Source organism: Poecilia latipinna, unplaced genomic scaffold (genome assembly GCF_001443285.1).
Source record: "Poecilia latipinna isolate Pla-1442-1.1 unplaced genomic scaffold, P_latipinna-1.0 Scaffold709, whole genome shotgun sequence".
Lineage (NCBI taxonomy): Eukaryota > Metazoa > Chordata > Actinopteri > Cyprinodontiformes > Poeciliidae > Poecilia > Poecilia latipinna.
In genome coordinates, this window is record NW_015113325.1 from 26,982 (window position 1) to 40,854 (window position 13,873).

Genomic DNA, 13,873 nt, shown 5'->3' on the forward strand with positions numbered 1-13,873 from the left:
AAAAAACAAGAAAATTTCTGAGTTTGAAAAGTCAAAAAATTTGCTAGAAAAAATCTGAAATTTTAATGAAAAAACTCTGAAATTTCCACATTTTTTAGACAACTAAATCTGCTGCAGTTCTCATGCCAGGCCACAAGATGGCACTGTGGTTTTGACAAATAGTCGAAATATGCATGAGCTTTAGCTTCCAAACAGGCCGCTACTTATTTCAGACTTTCTGTTAAAATTAAGTTAAATTAATTAGATTTCGGTCAAACAGAACCGATTTGTCCTGCAGTAAGTAAACACACCCTGTGTGTTAATCAGAAAGTAAACACACCCTGTGTGTTGATCAGAAAGTAAACACACCCTGTGTGTTGGTCAGTAAGTAAACACACCCTGTGGGTTGATCAGAAAGTAAACACACCCTGTGGGTTGATCTGGTCTCGCCTGCTGATCCTCTCGGCTTGTTAACTCGGTAATCAGAGACAGTTTGCTGCTCGTTAGCTAGCTGCCGTTTGTTCCTCCTCAAGCGCCTGAAATAGAAAATTTTTCTTTTTTTGCTCAGCAGCTGGATTATAGTTCAGTAACTTCAAAATAAAATGCTTCTCCTGGTGTTTCTGCAGCTCTAAACATGGGCTGGACCCCTCACCGCTGTATTTCCCCTCTTTCTTTGGACATAGCTCTTTGTTTTCCCTGCAGAGATCAGATTTCAGCTCATCTGCTGAACTCTGAGCCGTTTTGAAGGAAACCTCGACATGCAGGAGGCGTGACGGCGGAGAAAACAAACGTCGGCCTCTGCTGGGGTTTTCACTGCGCAGGGAGCAGAAACGTTTGGAGAACATCTGCAGGGCTGCATCAGTTTAACCTCCATGAAGTGGAGCTGAGTCACAGTCTGGCGCGTTAATCAGCGAAGATCGGCTCGTCGCATTTCTTCCACATGAGCTGAACGGCTGGAGGGCGGAGAAAAAACAGGGTTAACATCAGAACATTTAGTTTTGTGTTAAAAAGAAGCTATTAGTTGTGCTTATTGCTACGGCCAGGCTAATATGCTCTTTCAAAATAAAACAACCAACTTTACTTATGATTAGAAAAATTTACACAAAGATTTATAGCTAAACGTTGCAATATTAAAAACAATAATTTAACCATTTGACAGTTTTTAAGATCTGCAGAGGAAGAAATAACACACCAGATAAAAGTGTTACATTTCAGATTACAGGAAATGCAGCACAAATGTTACAAATTATTGGCTCAGTTTATAATCTAGTTGAAAATCACAAACAACTTTCTCTAAAGTTACAGCATCATGTTCAAAAATCACCAGACTCTGACCGTCTGCATGTCTGAAAAACTAATGCATAAAACATTTCATAAATATTTCATAAATATTTCATGTACATTTAAAGAAAATAAAGTCACACAGACGTCATAATGTTGATGCTGCAATGCATCCTGGGTAGATGCCGTATGCTAGGTGCTACAGCGCTAGTTCTGTTCTACCTGAATTTTTACACAGTTAGTGATGCAGAAACCAGCGCTAGCTGCTAAGAGGTAAAGCTGACTATGGTTAGCATCAGACTCAAAACATTTAGTTAAATATAGAATAACAGTTTACTACAAAAACTTAAACATACTTCATTGTCACTAAACATTCATTCATGAGCTTCCAATTAGTTCTGATATCAAGTTAGCTAAAGCTAATGGAGTTAGCTCTAGCTAATAGCGTTAGCTCTAGTTAATGGAGTTAGCTCCTGCTATTGGTGTTAGCTCTGGCTAATGAAGTTAGCACTTGCTAATAGTGTTAGCTCTGTTAATGGTGTTAGCTCCTGCTATTGGTGTTAGCTCTAGCTAATGAAGTTAGCATTAGCTAACATAGTAAACAGTAGATCACGTTAGCTTGTTCTAGCTAATCTCTCATATTTAACGACATACAAACTTTGAGGACATTTTCCTCAGTCTGGTTGTTTTTGTCAACGTCCACCATCTTGATTTCTTGTTCTGCCTCATCACAGGTGCGCAGGTGAAAAATGCTGACCTCTACAGGTAAAACATATAACATTCAACTTTTGAAGTAATTGAGATTTTATGTATCACAAACAACTTTTAGGTTAACAGGAAAATGACCAACATGTTTGTCACAAAAAGAGTTTTTATTTCCAAACCATCCAAATACTTGGACTAGACAAGATAACCTTCAGGTCAGCCGTGTGTCCAGTTTCTACTCAAAGTAGAGAGAGAGAGAGAGAGAGAGACAAACCATTTCTGACAGATTTTAGGTAATTATTTAATTTATTAATCTTATTCAAGCTGCAGGGATGTTTCATAAAAATATATTTCTTGGAACCAAACACCTGCATCAGCTTTAAACGCAGCTGATAATTATCATAATGAGATGCAGCAGGAAAACAGAGAAGAGAAAGGAGCGAGCAGAGACTAGTTTATCAGGCGGAAACATCCGGCCTTTAATTAGGCCAACGGCAGCCATTAAATTCCTCAACACGCGGCGAAGCAGCAGGAGCCGTGCTGTGTCATCCATACTGGAAACCAGTTCAGATCTGATGGTTTTAGCTGCACTCACTGTTAACGTATGGAAACATCATCAGAGGCTCAGTATCCTTATTCTTTAAGTTATGCTGCCACCTAGAGGAGCTATCATGCCTGATATGCTTTGCATAAAAAAAACGTTTTAATTTGGGTTTTTACACTACAAAGTGGAGGTTCTAGAGTGGTCTAGTCAAAGCCCCTTGATCCCACAGATAATCTGTAGCTGAATTTTTAAAAAGGTTTGATCAAACAATGTTGAACATTTCAGCAAGAAGAATGGAGGAAAGCTAATAAATACTGACTTTAAGAGATGAATACTTATGTAATGACATAGTGTCATATTTTTGTCAATATTTTTGCAGGACCTGAAATTAAAAGGTTATTTTTGTTCTTTTGTCAAAAAAGGCCAAATTTTGTTGGCTTCGACAGAGAAAGGGGTTGAATACTTTTTATGTACCCTGGAGCCGTTTTGTAATTAAATCCATTTTTTAGTTGTTGCATTTTAGGACATTTAGTAAAAGTGAAATCTGGCTCTGAAGAACATAAATTAAAACTTGAACATTTATAATAAACATTTGTCAAGAATATGTAAACAATTTTTTCAACACTTTCCACCACAAAGTTGAAACACTCTGAATATTTTATTTTAGTTGTTTTTTATTCATAAAAAAACACAACAACAATAAACAAAGAAAAGTCATGTTTTGTCTCTAATGTAGCCGTTTCGGACCCAGGGGCAAAAACAAACAAAAACCCCATCACCGGTTGTGACGTCAAGAGAAGGTCAGAAATGAAACGTCCGAGGCGCAGTAAAGGCATCATATGAGCAGATTTGTAACCGTGATTCTTTCACATGGTGTAAAAAATGAAAGTTTTGTTCATCAAAAATGTTTTAGATGAAAACGTTTTAACGTAACGAACCCAAATAAAGAGGTTCTACTCAGTTTTAATCCTCCGAATGGTCCAAACCTCCAGTCCAGGATCCGCCAGCAGCTCCGGCATCACTCTCCCTCCTCTGTCCGGTCAGCGGAACTCTCCCCCGGCTTCTCTCCATCATCAGTCCGCTCACCTGCGGTGGCCCCCGGCTGCTGTTCCGCCTTCTTCTCCCCGCTGTCCTCCTCACCTTCCGTCTGCTCGCTCTCGGAGCCGGAGTCGTCGTCCAGCGCCTTGGCGTCAAAAAGCCGGGGTCTCCCGGCTCGGAGCCGCAGTCCCTCCTCGTACCACTGGCGGTAGGCTTTGACCACCGCTGCCCGGGAACAGCCCACCGTCTTGGCCGTCTTGGAGACGCTCAAGCCCAGCTCCCTGGCCACTACCACCTGGCCCTTATCGAAGTCGCTCAGTTCATCATCCTCCATGTTTCTCCGGCCCACCAAAGTTCGAATCAGGGCGGGTAACTGACGAAAATCAGGCTGACTGGACCAAGATGGCGGCCAACTCTCCCTCACAGTCGCTTTCAAACGACTTCTTCTTCTTCTGTAATTATGGTTTATTTGCTGCACCGCCACCTACTGGCGGACATTTGGGACTGCATGAAAATGGGAACAAAAAATGTAATTTATTCCATAAAAACTGGCTATATTAAATTAACTTTCAGGTGATATTAATAAATTAAGATGTGATTTAGATGGAAAAGTTATAAATTTTAAGTTAAATCTAAATATTTGACCTCTTTTAATTATAAACAAAGAAACCATAAGATTTTATTGTTATATTTGGAAAAGGAAATTCTATGGAGGCTACACCCTGTCAAAACTGGTATTAAAAATAGAAAGCAATAAGTGGCTTTAAAAAGTTTTTAATGTGGGAAATATTTCAGCTAAAATTTTAAAATAATTTTATTATGCGTTGTGAAATGAACCAATATTTATCATTTTCATCTATTAATTTAAATTTATAACTATTATTTATGTCTATTTTAATTCTAATCTTTTATATATATATTTTTTGTTTAAGTTTTTTAATTTACTGTTACATTTTTTAAATATACATTGATTTATTTTCTCCTCTCTTTGCATTTTGTCTGCATTTTCTTTGCCAATTCTGGCAGGAACAGTTCTCCATAAATATCTAAACCAAAGCAGTGATAGACAGAGACATAGAAAATGTTTTTTTTCCCCAGAAGGAGTTTCTTTAATAACTGCAAAGTAACCAAAAGTAAATAACAGGAATATTTCCGTATGGACTCGGAAAACGTAGGGGAAGAAAAATACAATGATTATAGAGTTCGGGGAGGGGGGGAATTAAAAGTGGAAAATGTAAAAAAAAAAAAGAAACAACCAACATGTGGAAGAGTCAGTGGGTTAAAAAGTTATAGCTGGAGTAATAATCTATATAAAAAGGAGTAATGTGAGGTAAACCATTCAGTGAAGCTGAAGGTTGGCGTTAATGGAACACTTAATGTTTGTCAGCTTTTGTTCTCCATAGAAACAGGAATGTGTCACCAACACAGAATTCACACAGATATGAAAACTCTGCCACAGAGTGTACCATTGGACATCTCAGACTATTTACAGCAAAGGTACGCAAAATGTCTCTTTCCAGAATCTTCTCAGTTCATACAAAAATAGCTCTTTACTTTAACAGATCCAAGTTTACGCTGAAATATCGAAAAACCAATCAAAATGCAAATGCATATAAACCCCAAGATGGCGGCTGTGACATCTCAACCATGGAGTGGATATTGGCACTTTTTCCATACAAACGAGTTAAAAGTTTTGTTGGCATCAGCAACGGCCGTCCAGCGGGTCCAGAGAGAAGACGGTGCCCTCCATGGTCAGTCCCATTTTGAACCCCTCCTGTGGGAAAACAGGCAGGAGGATGAACGCTGCGGATAGAGGAGCTAAACGAGCCGGATTCATCTGGAAGCTCAGAGTGACCAAAAATAACAAACAACAACCATCTGGAGTCAAACCGCTCCTACATGCAAAGTCATGCTTCACTCAACTGGGTCAGAAATGACAATGCATGCTCATTGGTTTGGTGCTTTATGGTAGAATGTTATGAGTAGTCAGTATCTTACCTCCAGGAGTAAACAGAATGAGCTCAGCTTGAGAAATGGTAATGGAGTCAAGCTAACAGCAATTCTAAATCAACCTGACAGATAATCTGAGTCAAGCTAACTCAGATTCAGGCTAAAAGTTAGCCAGAATAAAGATAAATGCTAACTTTATTCATACCAACAGGTAGCCACACTGAAGCTAACAGCTAACCAGAGTCAAGCTAACATCTACTCCAATTCATGCTAGCAGCTAACCAAAGTCAAGCTGATAACTAGCCAGAGTCACCAGCCAGACCAGCTAATATGTACTCAGAGTCAGTTAGCCAAATATAACCAAATATGGTTATATGAATTAACCAAAATACAACTAACCATATTCACATCAACAGCTAACCAGTGTGATGATAAAAGCTAATCTGTATAAAATTTAAAGCTAATCAGAGTGAAGCCTGATAGGCTAGAAGTTAACTTTTAGCCTATCAGGCATAGGCTAAAAGTTAACCAAACTATAGGTAAAAGCTAACTTTATTCACTCCGATAGCAAGCCACAGTGAAGCTAACAGTACCTCAGGCCCAAGCTAAAAGTTAATCAGACTACACCTGAAAGCTAACTGTTTTCACGTCAACAGCTACCAACAGCGAAGCTAAAAAGATAACCAGAGTAAAGCTAATAGCTAAACAGAGTGGAGCTAATAGTCAACCAAAGTCAAGCTTACAGCTAATCAGAATCAGGCTAACAACAAAGCAGAGTCAAGCTAAAAGCTAACAGTCAGGTCAACAGCAACTCAGAGTCAAGCTAGCAGCCGCTGAGAGCAAAGCCAACAAGAGCTTAGAGGATGAGGATGTTGGTAAATATGAAAACATGCAGCAGGAAACAGCTGCAGTCGCAACACAGACAGCAAAGCAAAGGTACAAACCATCTCTGCCGCTAAGAGAGGGAAGAAGACAAGAGACACATTCAGCTGTTAATAATTCAGAAGAGAGAGAAAGGAAACACATTCAGTAGTATGTAGTAACGTCGCCCCATGCTGGCGACACCAACACTGGTTATTAGGTTTGAACTCCCAGGCCTCACCTGCATCTCATCGAGCTTCGACTGGATATCTGGAGGGAAGTCAGCCGCGCCGCAGGTGAACGGGTCAAACGGCTCCGCTCCGAACAAATCTTTACCTGCAGACAGAACCACAGTCAACCCGCTTCCCTCGCTTCCACCAAACCCGAGCGGTTCTGTTGGCTCACTCATGTCGGGCGGCAGGGAGGTCGGCGGCGGCGGAGGACAGCCATTACTGGCCCTGCTGGGAACCAGCGGCGTCACTGTGGAGAAGGGAACCATGTCGAAAACATCCGTGGACTGTAGTTTCACCGAGACACTCCCCGCCTGCACCAGAACACAAACCGTTACTGAACCGGCCGACCCGAGACACACAACACCACACAGGGAGGAAAGGCTACGGGAGCAGATTAGGGCCAAAAAAAATAAAATAAAATTCTGACTGTTATCTCAGAATTTGAATTTTTTTCCTCACAATTCTGACATTTTTATTTACAAAGTTCTGAAAAAACAAAACAAGCTGTAAAAGAGATTTTTTTCTCTGTCTCTCACATTTTGGAATTCTGACTTTTTCTCAAAATTCCAACTTTTCTTTTTACAATTCTTACTTTTAACTCTAAATTTTGACTTTTTATAGAATCCAAATTTTTCTCAGAATTGTGACATTTTCCTTTATTACAATTTTAACTTTTTTATCAAAGTTTTGATTTTTTCAAAATTCTGACTTTTTTCCTCAGAATCAGAGTTGTTAAATTGTTTATGCATCATCCAGCAAATCCATTCTTAAAACTCAAATCTACCAAATAAATTTGGTAAATTTGTGTGGATAAATTACAGGTTTACCAATCCTAAAACAAGGAAAATAGTTACACAATTATTTTTCATTTGCTAACAACATAATTGACATACACCTACAAATTTTTGGTTATTTTGACACAGAATTAGAATTCAAAGTTTAAAGTCAAAATGTTTTTTTTTTCAGTGGCCCTAATTGTCTTCCGTAGAAGAGAGCAGAAAAGACGTTAGTTTACACGAGGCCGCGGGATGCTGCAGGCCTCGCTGGCTTTAGGAGGAAGAGGAAGAGGAGGAGCGTGTTTAGCAGGCGGAGGGGTTAGTATCCCCGCGGAGACGCTGGAGTCCGGAGAGCTCATGGGCGTTAGCGTGACGGAGGAAATCTCCAGACAGGACAGCGACGACACGCTGTGAAACCAGAAGAGAGAGGACGGCCTGTGCAGCAGGAAGGACTCGCCCACCGCGTCCGGCGGCTGGGGAGAGACAGCGCACCGCCACCACAGAAGAAGACGGGTTAGTCAGAGAGCAGCGCTACGCTAACCGCCATGCTAACCGCTATGCTAACCACACCGCTAACCGCACTGCTAGGCGGATTGAGAAATCTTTCGTCCGCACTCTAACGAACTAACTCACATGAAAAATAAAACTTTCAGGTACCTTAATGAGTTTTACAGAAACAATGTTTAATCGACTGAATCTTTTCCTATTCCAACTCTTCAAAATGGGAAAAACAAGAGAAAACGCCTTTAAGAAAATAAGAACATCTGGATCATCTAGAGCAGGGGGGATTTTAAACCAAATGCTAATTTCACTGTCTTGACTAAATAATGCAATTATTTCTTTTAAGCTGTTTGTAATGACATTTTTGATAAATTAAGCTAAAAAGGTAAGCTGAATGTTAAGCTAAGTAGCCACAGGAAGAGCTATGCTAAGCTAAACTGGATGCTAATTTGTCTGATGAGAAAACAAAATTCTTAAATGTTTCTTAAATGAGGCCAAAAAATGAGCAAATCAAGGTTTTTATTTCTTTGAGGTAAATTTTAGATCTATAATGTTTTTACACAAAGACACAAAATAAATCTTATTTTATTTGTTTGATTAGAATATTAAACAGTGGTGACCTATTGTTTTATCGTAGTTATTGATCAGTTTGTTAATTTGATGAAGACAGAAGACAAAGTCCTGTTGTGCAAACTACCACCAGCAGAGGGCGCCCCTACCTGGACAGCAATGACCTCTAAACCAGGACGTTTCTGACTGTTGGTTGTTTCAGGATTTATTTTAGGTTTTGTAAACATCTTTCTTGTGGTTCTGATTAATGTCCTGATTTCAAACCGACTGGAGTTGAACTGGGACGTTTTGTTCTTACTGGTGGCACATGAGCGATCATCAGCTGCTCCTCCAGCTCCTGCAGTTGTTTCTTCAGCTCAGCGTTTTCCGTTTCCAGTTCCTGAATCTGTGAGAACAAAACAGTTTTAATCTTCTGTTAGAGGTTTTTACATCATGTTTCAGAGAACCTCTGTGTTATGCTAAACTAAACATGAGATTTAAGCTGCTTTCAGATTAAAGGCATCTAAATGTAGAGAATTTTTAATGCAGAAAAAAAACATCAATCACTATGGCAACACCCTGCAAAAACACAAAGTCTTACCAATAATTTTGGTCTAATTTCTAGTGAAAGTTTCTTAGTTCAGTTGAAATAAGACAAAACAACCTGCTAAAGTTTTCAGCAAGATTTAAGTTTGTTTTGAGTAAATTTTAAGTTTTTTTTTTTTAAGCGTTTCCAAAACCGTCACAAACTTCTCTCAGTGTAAAGGCGCCTGGTTGCCATGGTTACCGCATCCCTCTCTGCTGCCGTACATGGGAGGTTTCTGCATCGTAACCATCAGTTTCAGCCAAACTGTGGAGAACAGAACCTGATCAAACCTCATCATCTTTAGATCCGATGGAACCTCGTCTGAAGCTTTCATGCATCAGCTCCATCCAGAACAAGTTCTGGGAGGTTTGGGCGGTTCTGCCCAGCCCAGAAGGTGGACCAGGTTTTATCGGGGCAGCTGAGTTTGTTGGGGATTCGCTGCGGCTGCTTGGTTTACCTGAGCGGTACTGAACGGGTCGGCTCTGTTCAGGACGGCGTTTAGGCGTCCAACGACAAAACATGACAAACTATAACGTGTCACGATTCTCTACGTTTCTCTGACCCCAATCGATGTGACTGATGTTTATTCCCATGAGGTGTTTCTCTGAGGAACGGAGCTCAAACCGAGGACCAGCAGGTCAGAGGTCAGTTCATCCAGGTGTTCAGCTCCTCATGCAGTCAGACCAGAGGCTTCGCCGAGTTCCCAGCAGAAATCTAATCTCAGCTTGTGGCATTAATATTCATCAGTTCACTGGCTCTGCGCTGATGAATCGAGCAGGTTGACGGATTTAAAACAATCGATAGACACAAGCTCAGCATTAATTAATAAAACCATCAATGCAGCGCCTCAACGCCGTACTCTCTTCTGCAGCCCGCCGATCTGCTTCCTCGTCTCCACGTCTTTCCCTCCAGACTCCAGAAACTTCTTGTAGGCCAAGTCGAAGGCCTGGCCGATGGTGAGGGTGATCTCCTCCGCCTGAAAGACACGATTCACCTGAAACGTCTCACAGCCTCCAGGGTTTGGGAACAAAAAGCTAAAAACACGTACACATTTTTCACTGTCGAACACGTAGCAGAGGTGTTTGTTGGACTCAGAGTCTTTGCAGATGAAGGTGAATATCCGTTTGTCCGTCTTGTCGTCGGCGCAGAACGATATCCGGTGCAGCTGACAGTTGTGCTGCACATCCTGCGACACAAATCCTCCGTTATTCACAGACTGGATCAACCGGATCTGTTCTGGAGGGAAACCACTTTCACATCGTAATGAAATCTGAATATGGAGCAGATCTACATCGAAACGTGGAAAACCTTTGGTTGCCATGGTTACCCTCTGCCGTTTCATATGGGATGTTTCTGCCCCTCCACCATCAGTTTCAGTCAAACTGCGGAGAATCGACCCGTCCGGACTCACCTTGGTTTTGGGGTCCAGGATCTTGACGCCGTAGATGGAGATCTGAAGCTCCACTTTGGGAATCTTCTGGCCCTCCGACTTCTTGATGTGCCTCTGAAACTGTCAGACACAAAAAGAAAAACCACATTTTCTAGTTGCTTGGTCATGACCTTTAACCTTTGACCTGCTTCACTCCTCAACGCTGGGCTGAATCTCCTGGAAATATTGTATTTAGCTTCCATATGTAGCATTAGCGTCAGCTAAATAATGTGTTAGCATAGCAATTTAGCATTAGCTAACTGATGTGTTTGGTTAGTGCTATAGGATCAGTGCAGCTAACTCAGTGATGCCCAACGTTGCAAAAAAAAACTTAAAAAACAGGATGGTAGATGTATGGAAAGCCAAACAGACCAAAGTTGTCATATTTTGTACAGGGATAAAGATTTTATTTTTTAAATATAATTATAAAATGTGTTTTTATTGTGTTTGCAGCTGACTGATAGTAACTCACTGCATGAATCTTGAAGTTTTCATACAAATTAATGGTAAATCTGACATTAATTAATTTAACTTTCCTTTGGGATTGATAAAGTATTTTTAATGTAATTAGAGATATCCTAATTTACTAATATGTCTTGCCATAAACTAATTTCAGTGTGTTGAAGATGATTTTATGGTAAAATGGCCTGCCATAGCCCTGATGACCCTCCCCAGGTTGTTGGGCAGCAGCAGTTGCTATGTGTTATGTCACAACCTTTCAGAATAAAATATGTTTATTAATTTAACCTGAACTTTCTGTTTGGGTGTTTTATTTTGAAAGTATTCAGGCTTTTCAGAGCATGTTTTCTAGACGTGAACTCAGAGGAGGGGTAGCTGCTGTATCTGGGATGGTAACCATGGCGACCTGGTCTCCACCGTGAGACGTGTTGCAACAATGGAGTCCTGGCGTTGGGAGAACAGGCCTCCCCATCGGCGGCCTCTCAGGATTTGGCAGGAGGCGCTGGTAAGAGGCTGGGCGGACATCTTCCCAGGCTGGGCCTGGACTGGGATGTATGCTGGGAGGAGGCCAGGTCAAAGGTCATCCACTGGGGAGTTCAGGGAAACTGGGCACTTAAATCCTGAACAACAACTGCAGTAGACCTTCTGAGAGTTTATGACCAGTTTGCTACCAGTTTTACCAGTAAAATTAGTTTCTGCATCTGTTTTCATTACAAATGAGAGCAAACCTTTGGCAGTATTCAGATAACGTCCACACAATTTAAACGATTTCTGTGTCTCTACTAAATAAGAAACAATTACAATGAATATGTTTTAATTAGAATTATAAAAACAAACAAACAAAAAACAGACCTCATATTAGTGTTTTTGTTTGTTTTTCAGTTGGTGTTTCCATTAAGCAAATTTATTTTCAAAATGTCAAATTATGCAGTTTTATGGTCAATGGAAACAGTTTAAGATGTGTTGGGAAAACTTGTAGGAGGGAAAATTCACGTTTATCACATTTTTATAGTTTCAAAACAATAAAAAAGTTATTGCTGAGTTTTGGCAATAATTTAATGTGTTTTGGTAAATGAGTCATTTCAAAAAACAAAAACTCAAAAATTGTCAAGTCACACTGCACTGGAATTGGCCCGTTACCTAGCAACCCCGGCCAGGCCCAGCCCCGTTACCTAGCAAGCCCGGCCCTTTACCTAGAAACCCCAGCCAAGCCCGGCCCTGTTACCTAGCAACCCCAGCCAAGCCCGGCCCTTTACCTAGCAACCCCGGCCAGGCCCAGCCCCGTTACCTAGCAACCCAAGCAGAGTTCCAGAGCGTTTGGTCAGCTGGTTTTGGTTATTTAATGGCTGCTGCACTGCAGAAACACAAAACCTTAGCAAGTATTTTGATCCAGTTTCTAGTGAAAATATCTTAGTACCCGTAAAATAAAACAAAACTGACTTAAAAGTAACTTTTCAGCAACATATAGGAGCTTGATTCAAGTCAGTAATTCCTTAATATTTATGAATAAAGTTCTGGTTATACTGGCAGATTATTTCACTTATCAAGAAAGTTTTCACCAACATTAAGAAATTGACTAAAAACAAGCTTTTCTCGCTGAAAAGTTACTCATTAGTTAGTTTTTGTATTTTTTTGAGTGTACTGAGACATTAACAGTAGAAATTAGGCCAAAAATACTTGGTAAGATTTTGTGTTTTTGCAGTGTTTTATTGTTGAAACCACTTGCTGCGTTCCTGTTGGTTGTGCAGGAGGCTCCACTTCTGCTTTTCAAAGACGTACGGTTGTTTAATTACGCATCTGTTTGCAGCCATAAAGCAGCTCAAGACAGGCAGAACTGAGCAGACTAAACTCTTGATTCAGTGAAAAAATGTTTTTTATAGGCCATAAGCGGAGCTGATCGATTCAAGGCAGCATGAAATGCCACTTTTAGTGTAGGGGTTGCACCAATTAGTCGACTAATCGATTCTTTTCTCTGCAATGACTTTTTTTCTGGGCCAGTCGACTAGTCGCAATCACATGACTAAACAGATTTTTCCAAGGAAATGAAAGAAGGTGGACTAGGTGAGTTCGTCAGAAAGCTCAAATTGTATAAAAATGTAAATAATTTAACAAAGAGAAACTGTAAATTACAGCATAGGCTACCGCAATAGGGGCGTTGCGCGGTGCGGCGGTTAGCGCGGCGCCCCGCATACAGAGACTTTAGCCCGCGGTAGTCAGGAGTCCGATGTGCGACAACGCGGCTTGATGTCAGGCTTTTTTATCCCCCAACTGATCAGCGTCATCCTGCGTGTTGAAGCTTTTAACCTGGCAGCTTTACGCTCTTGTAAAGAAAAGGTTTGACTACATCTGGAAACTAAGTCCAAGCTTCATCCTGAGGGTCTGATAGAGGCGATGTCTGCCGCCGTCTGCATGTCGGTTCAGAGAGCCGCTGCTGATCAGCGGAGCATCGGGAGGAGGAGCAGCAGGAGGCAGCGTTGAATTCAACTGTAACCAAACGGGATCCGTTCATAATAAGTTTGGTTTGTGATGTTCCAAAAGCACCAGTGGTCAGTGTGATAATTTGACTCCTATACGAGTAACTACCCAGAGATCATCAGCCGGTGTTTGGAAAAAAAAAAAAGAAAAAAGTCAGACCCGACTTTGTGCAACGAACTTTTCTCCGCTGCTCACGAAGAATGATCTGTTTATTGCTCTTTTAATTCTGATCTGTTTGTTGCTCTTTTAATTCTACATAATAGTCTTAGTAAAAGCGGGAGAAGGGGAGGGGGGCCAATATTTGCCGTGACAATAGCTGATAAAGCCTCCAAGTCGTTGTGAAGGTTTTTGCGCTTGCGTCACTATGACGTCACCGCGACTAGTCGACATTGACTCGACTATTATCATGATATAGTCAACCTTAAAAAAATTGTAGTCGTTCAACCCCTACTTTAATGTTTCCGGGTTATTCTTTATCAGATTACATCTAAGAATCAATCAATGTGT

At 40.8% G+C, this 13,873-nt stretch overlaps 1 protein-coding gene and 1 long non-coding RNA gene across 8 annotated transcripts in view; one reads left to right on the forward strand and one right to left on the reverse strand.

The window, feature by feature from the left end:
• Positions 1–4,746: 4,746 nt before the first annotated feature.
• Positions 4,747–13,873, reverse strand: part of gulp1a (GULP PTB domain containing engulfment adaptor 1a) — a 64,093-nt gene continuing 54,966 nt past the window's right edge. For 3 of the 7 annotated variants that reach the window (XM_015045133.1, XM_015045131.1, XM_015045132.1), the window contains 7 exons: positions 10,415–10,513; positions 10,052–10,189; positions 9,863–9,979; positions 8,737–8,823; positions 7,607–7,840; positions 6,600–6,902; positions 4,747–5,321 (listed from right to left, as the gene is read on the reverse strand). In XM_015045133.1, coding sequence (XP_014900619.1) covers positions 5,250–5,321; positions 6,600–6,902; positions 7,607–7,840; positions 8,737–8,823; positions 9,863–9,979; positions 10,052–10,189; positions 10,415–10,513 — 1,050 coding nt within the window. In that variant the 3' untranslated portion in view covers positions 4,747–5,249. Of the gene's footprint in view, positions 5,322–6,441; positions 6,453–6,599; positions 6,903–7,606; positions 7,841–8,736; positions 8,824–9,862; positions 9,980–10,051; positions 10,190–10,414; positions 10,514–13,873 lie in introns of all 7 variants that reach the window. The other 4 variants (XM_015045135.1, XM_015045134.1, XM_015045137.1 and 1 more) reach the window with 4 other exon arrangements.
• The window catches only part of LOC106955139 (uncharacterized), a 29,011-nt gene continuing 22,957 nt past the window's right edge, over positions 7,820–13,873 (forward strand). The window contains exon 1 of the long non-coding RNA XR_001426510.1: positions 7,820–7,880. This is a non-coding gene — a long non-coding RNA (uncharacterized LOC106955139). The remainder of the gene's footprint in view (positions 7,881–13,873) is intronic.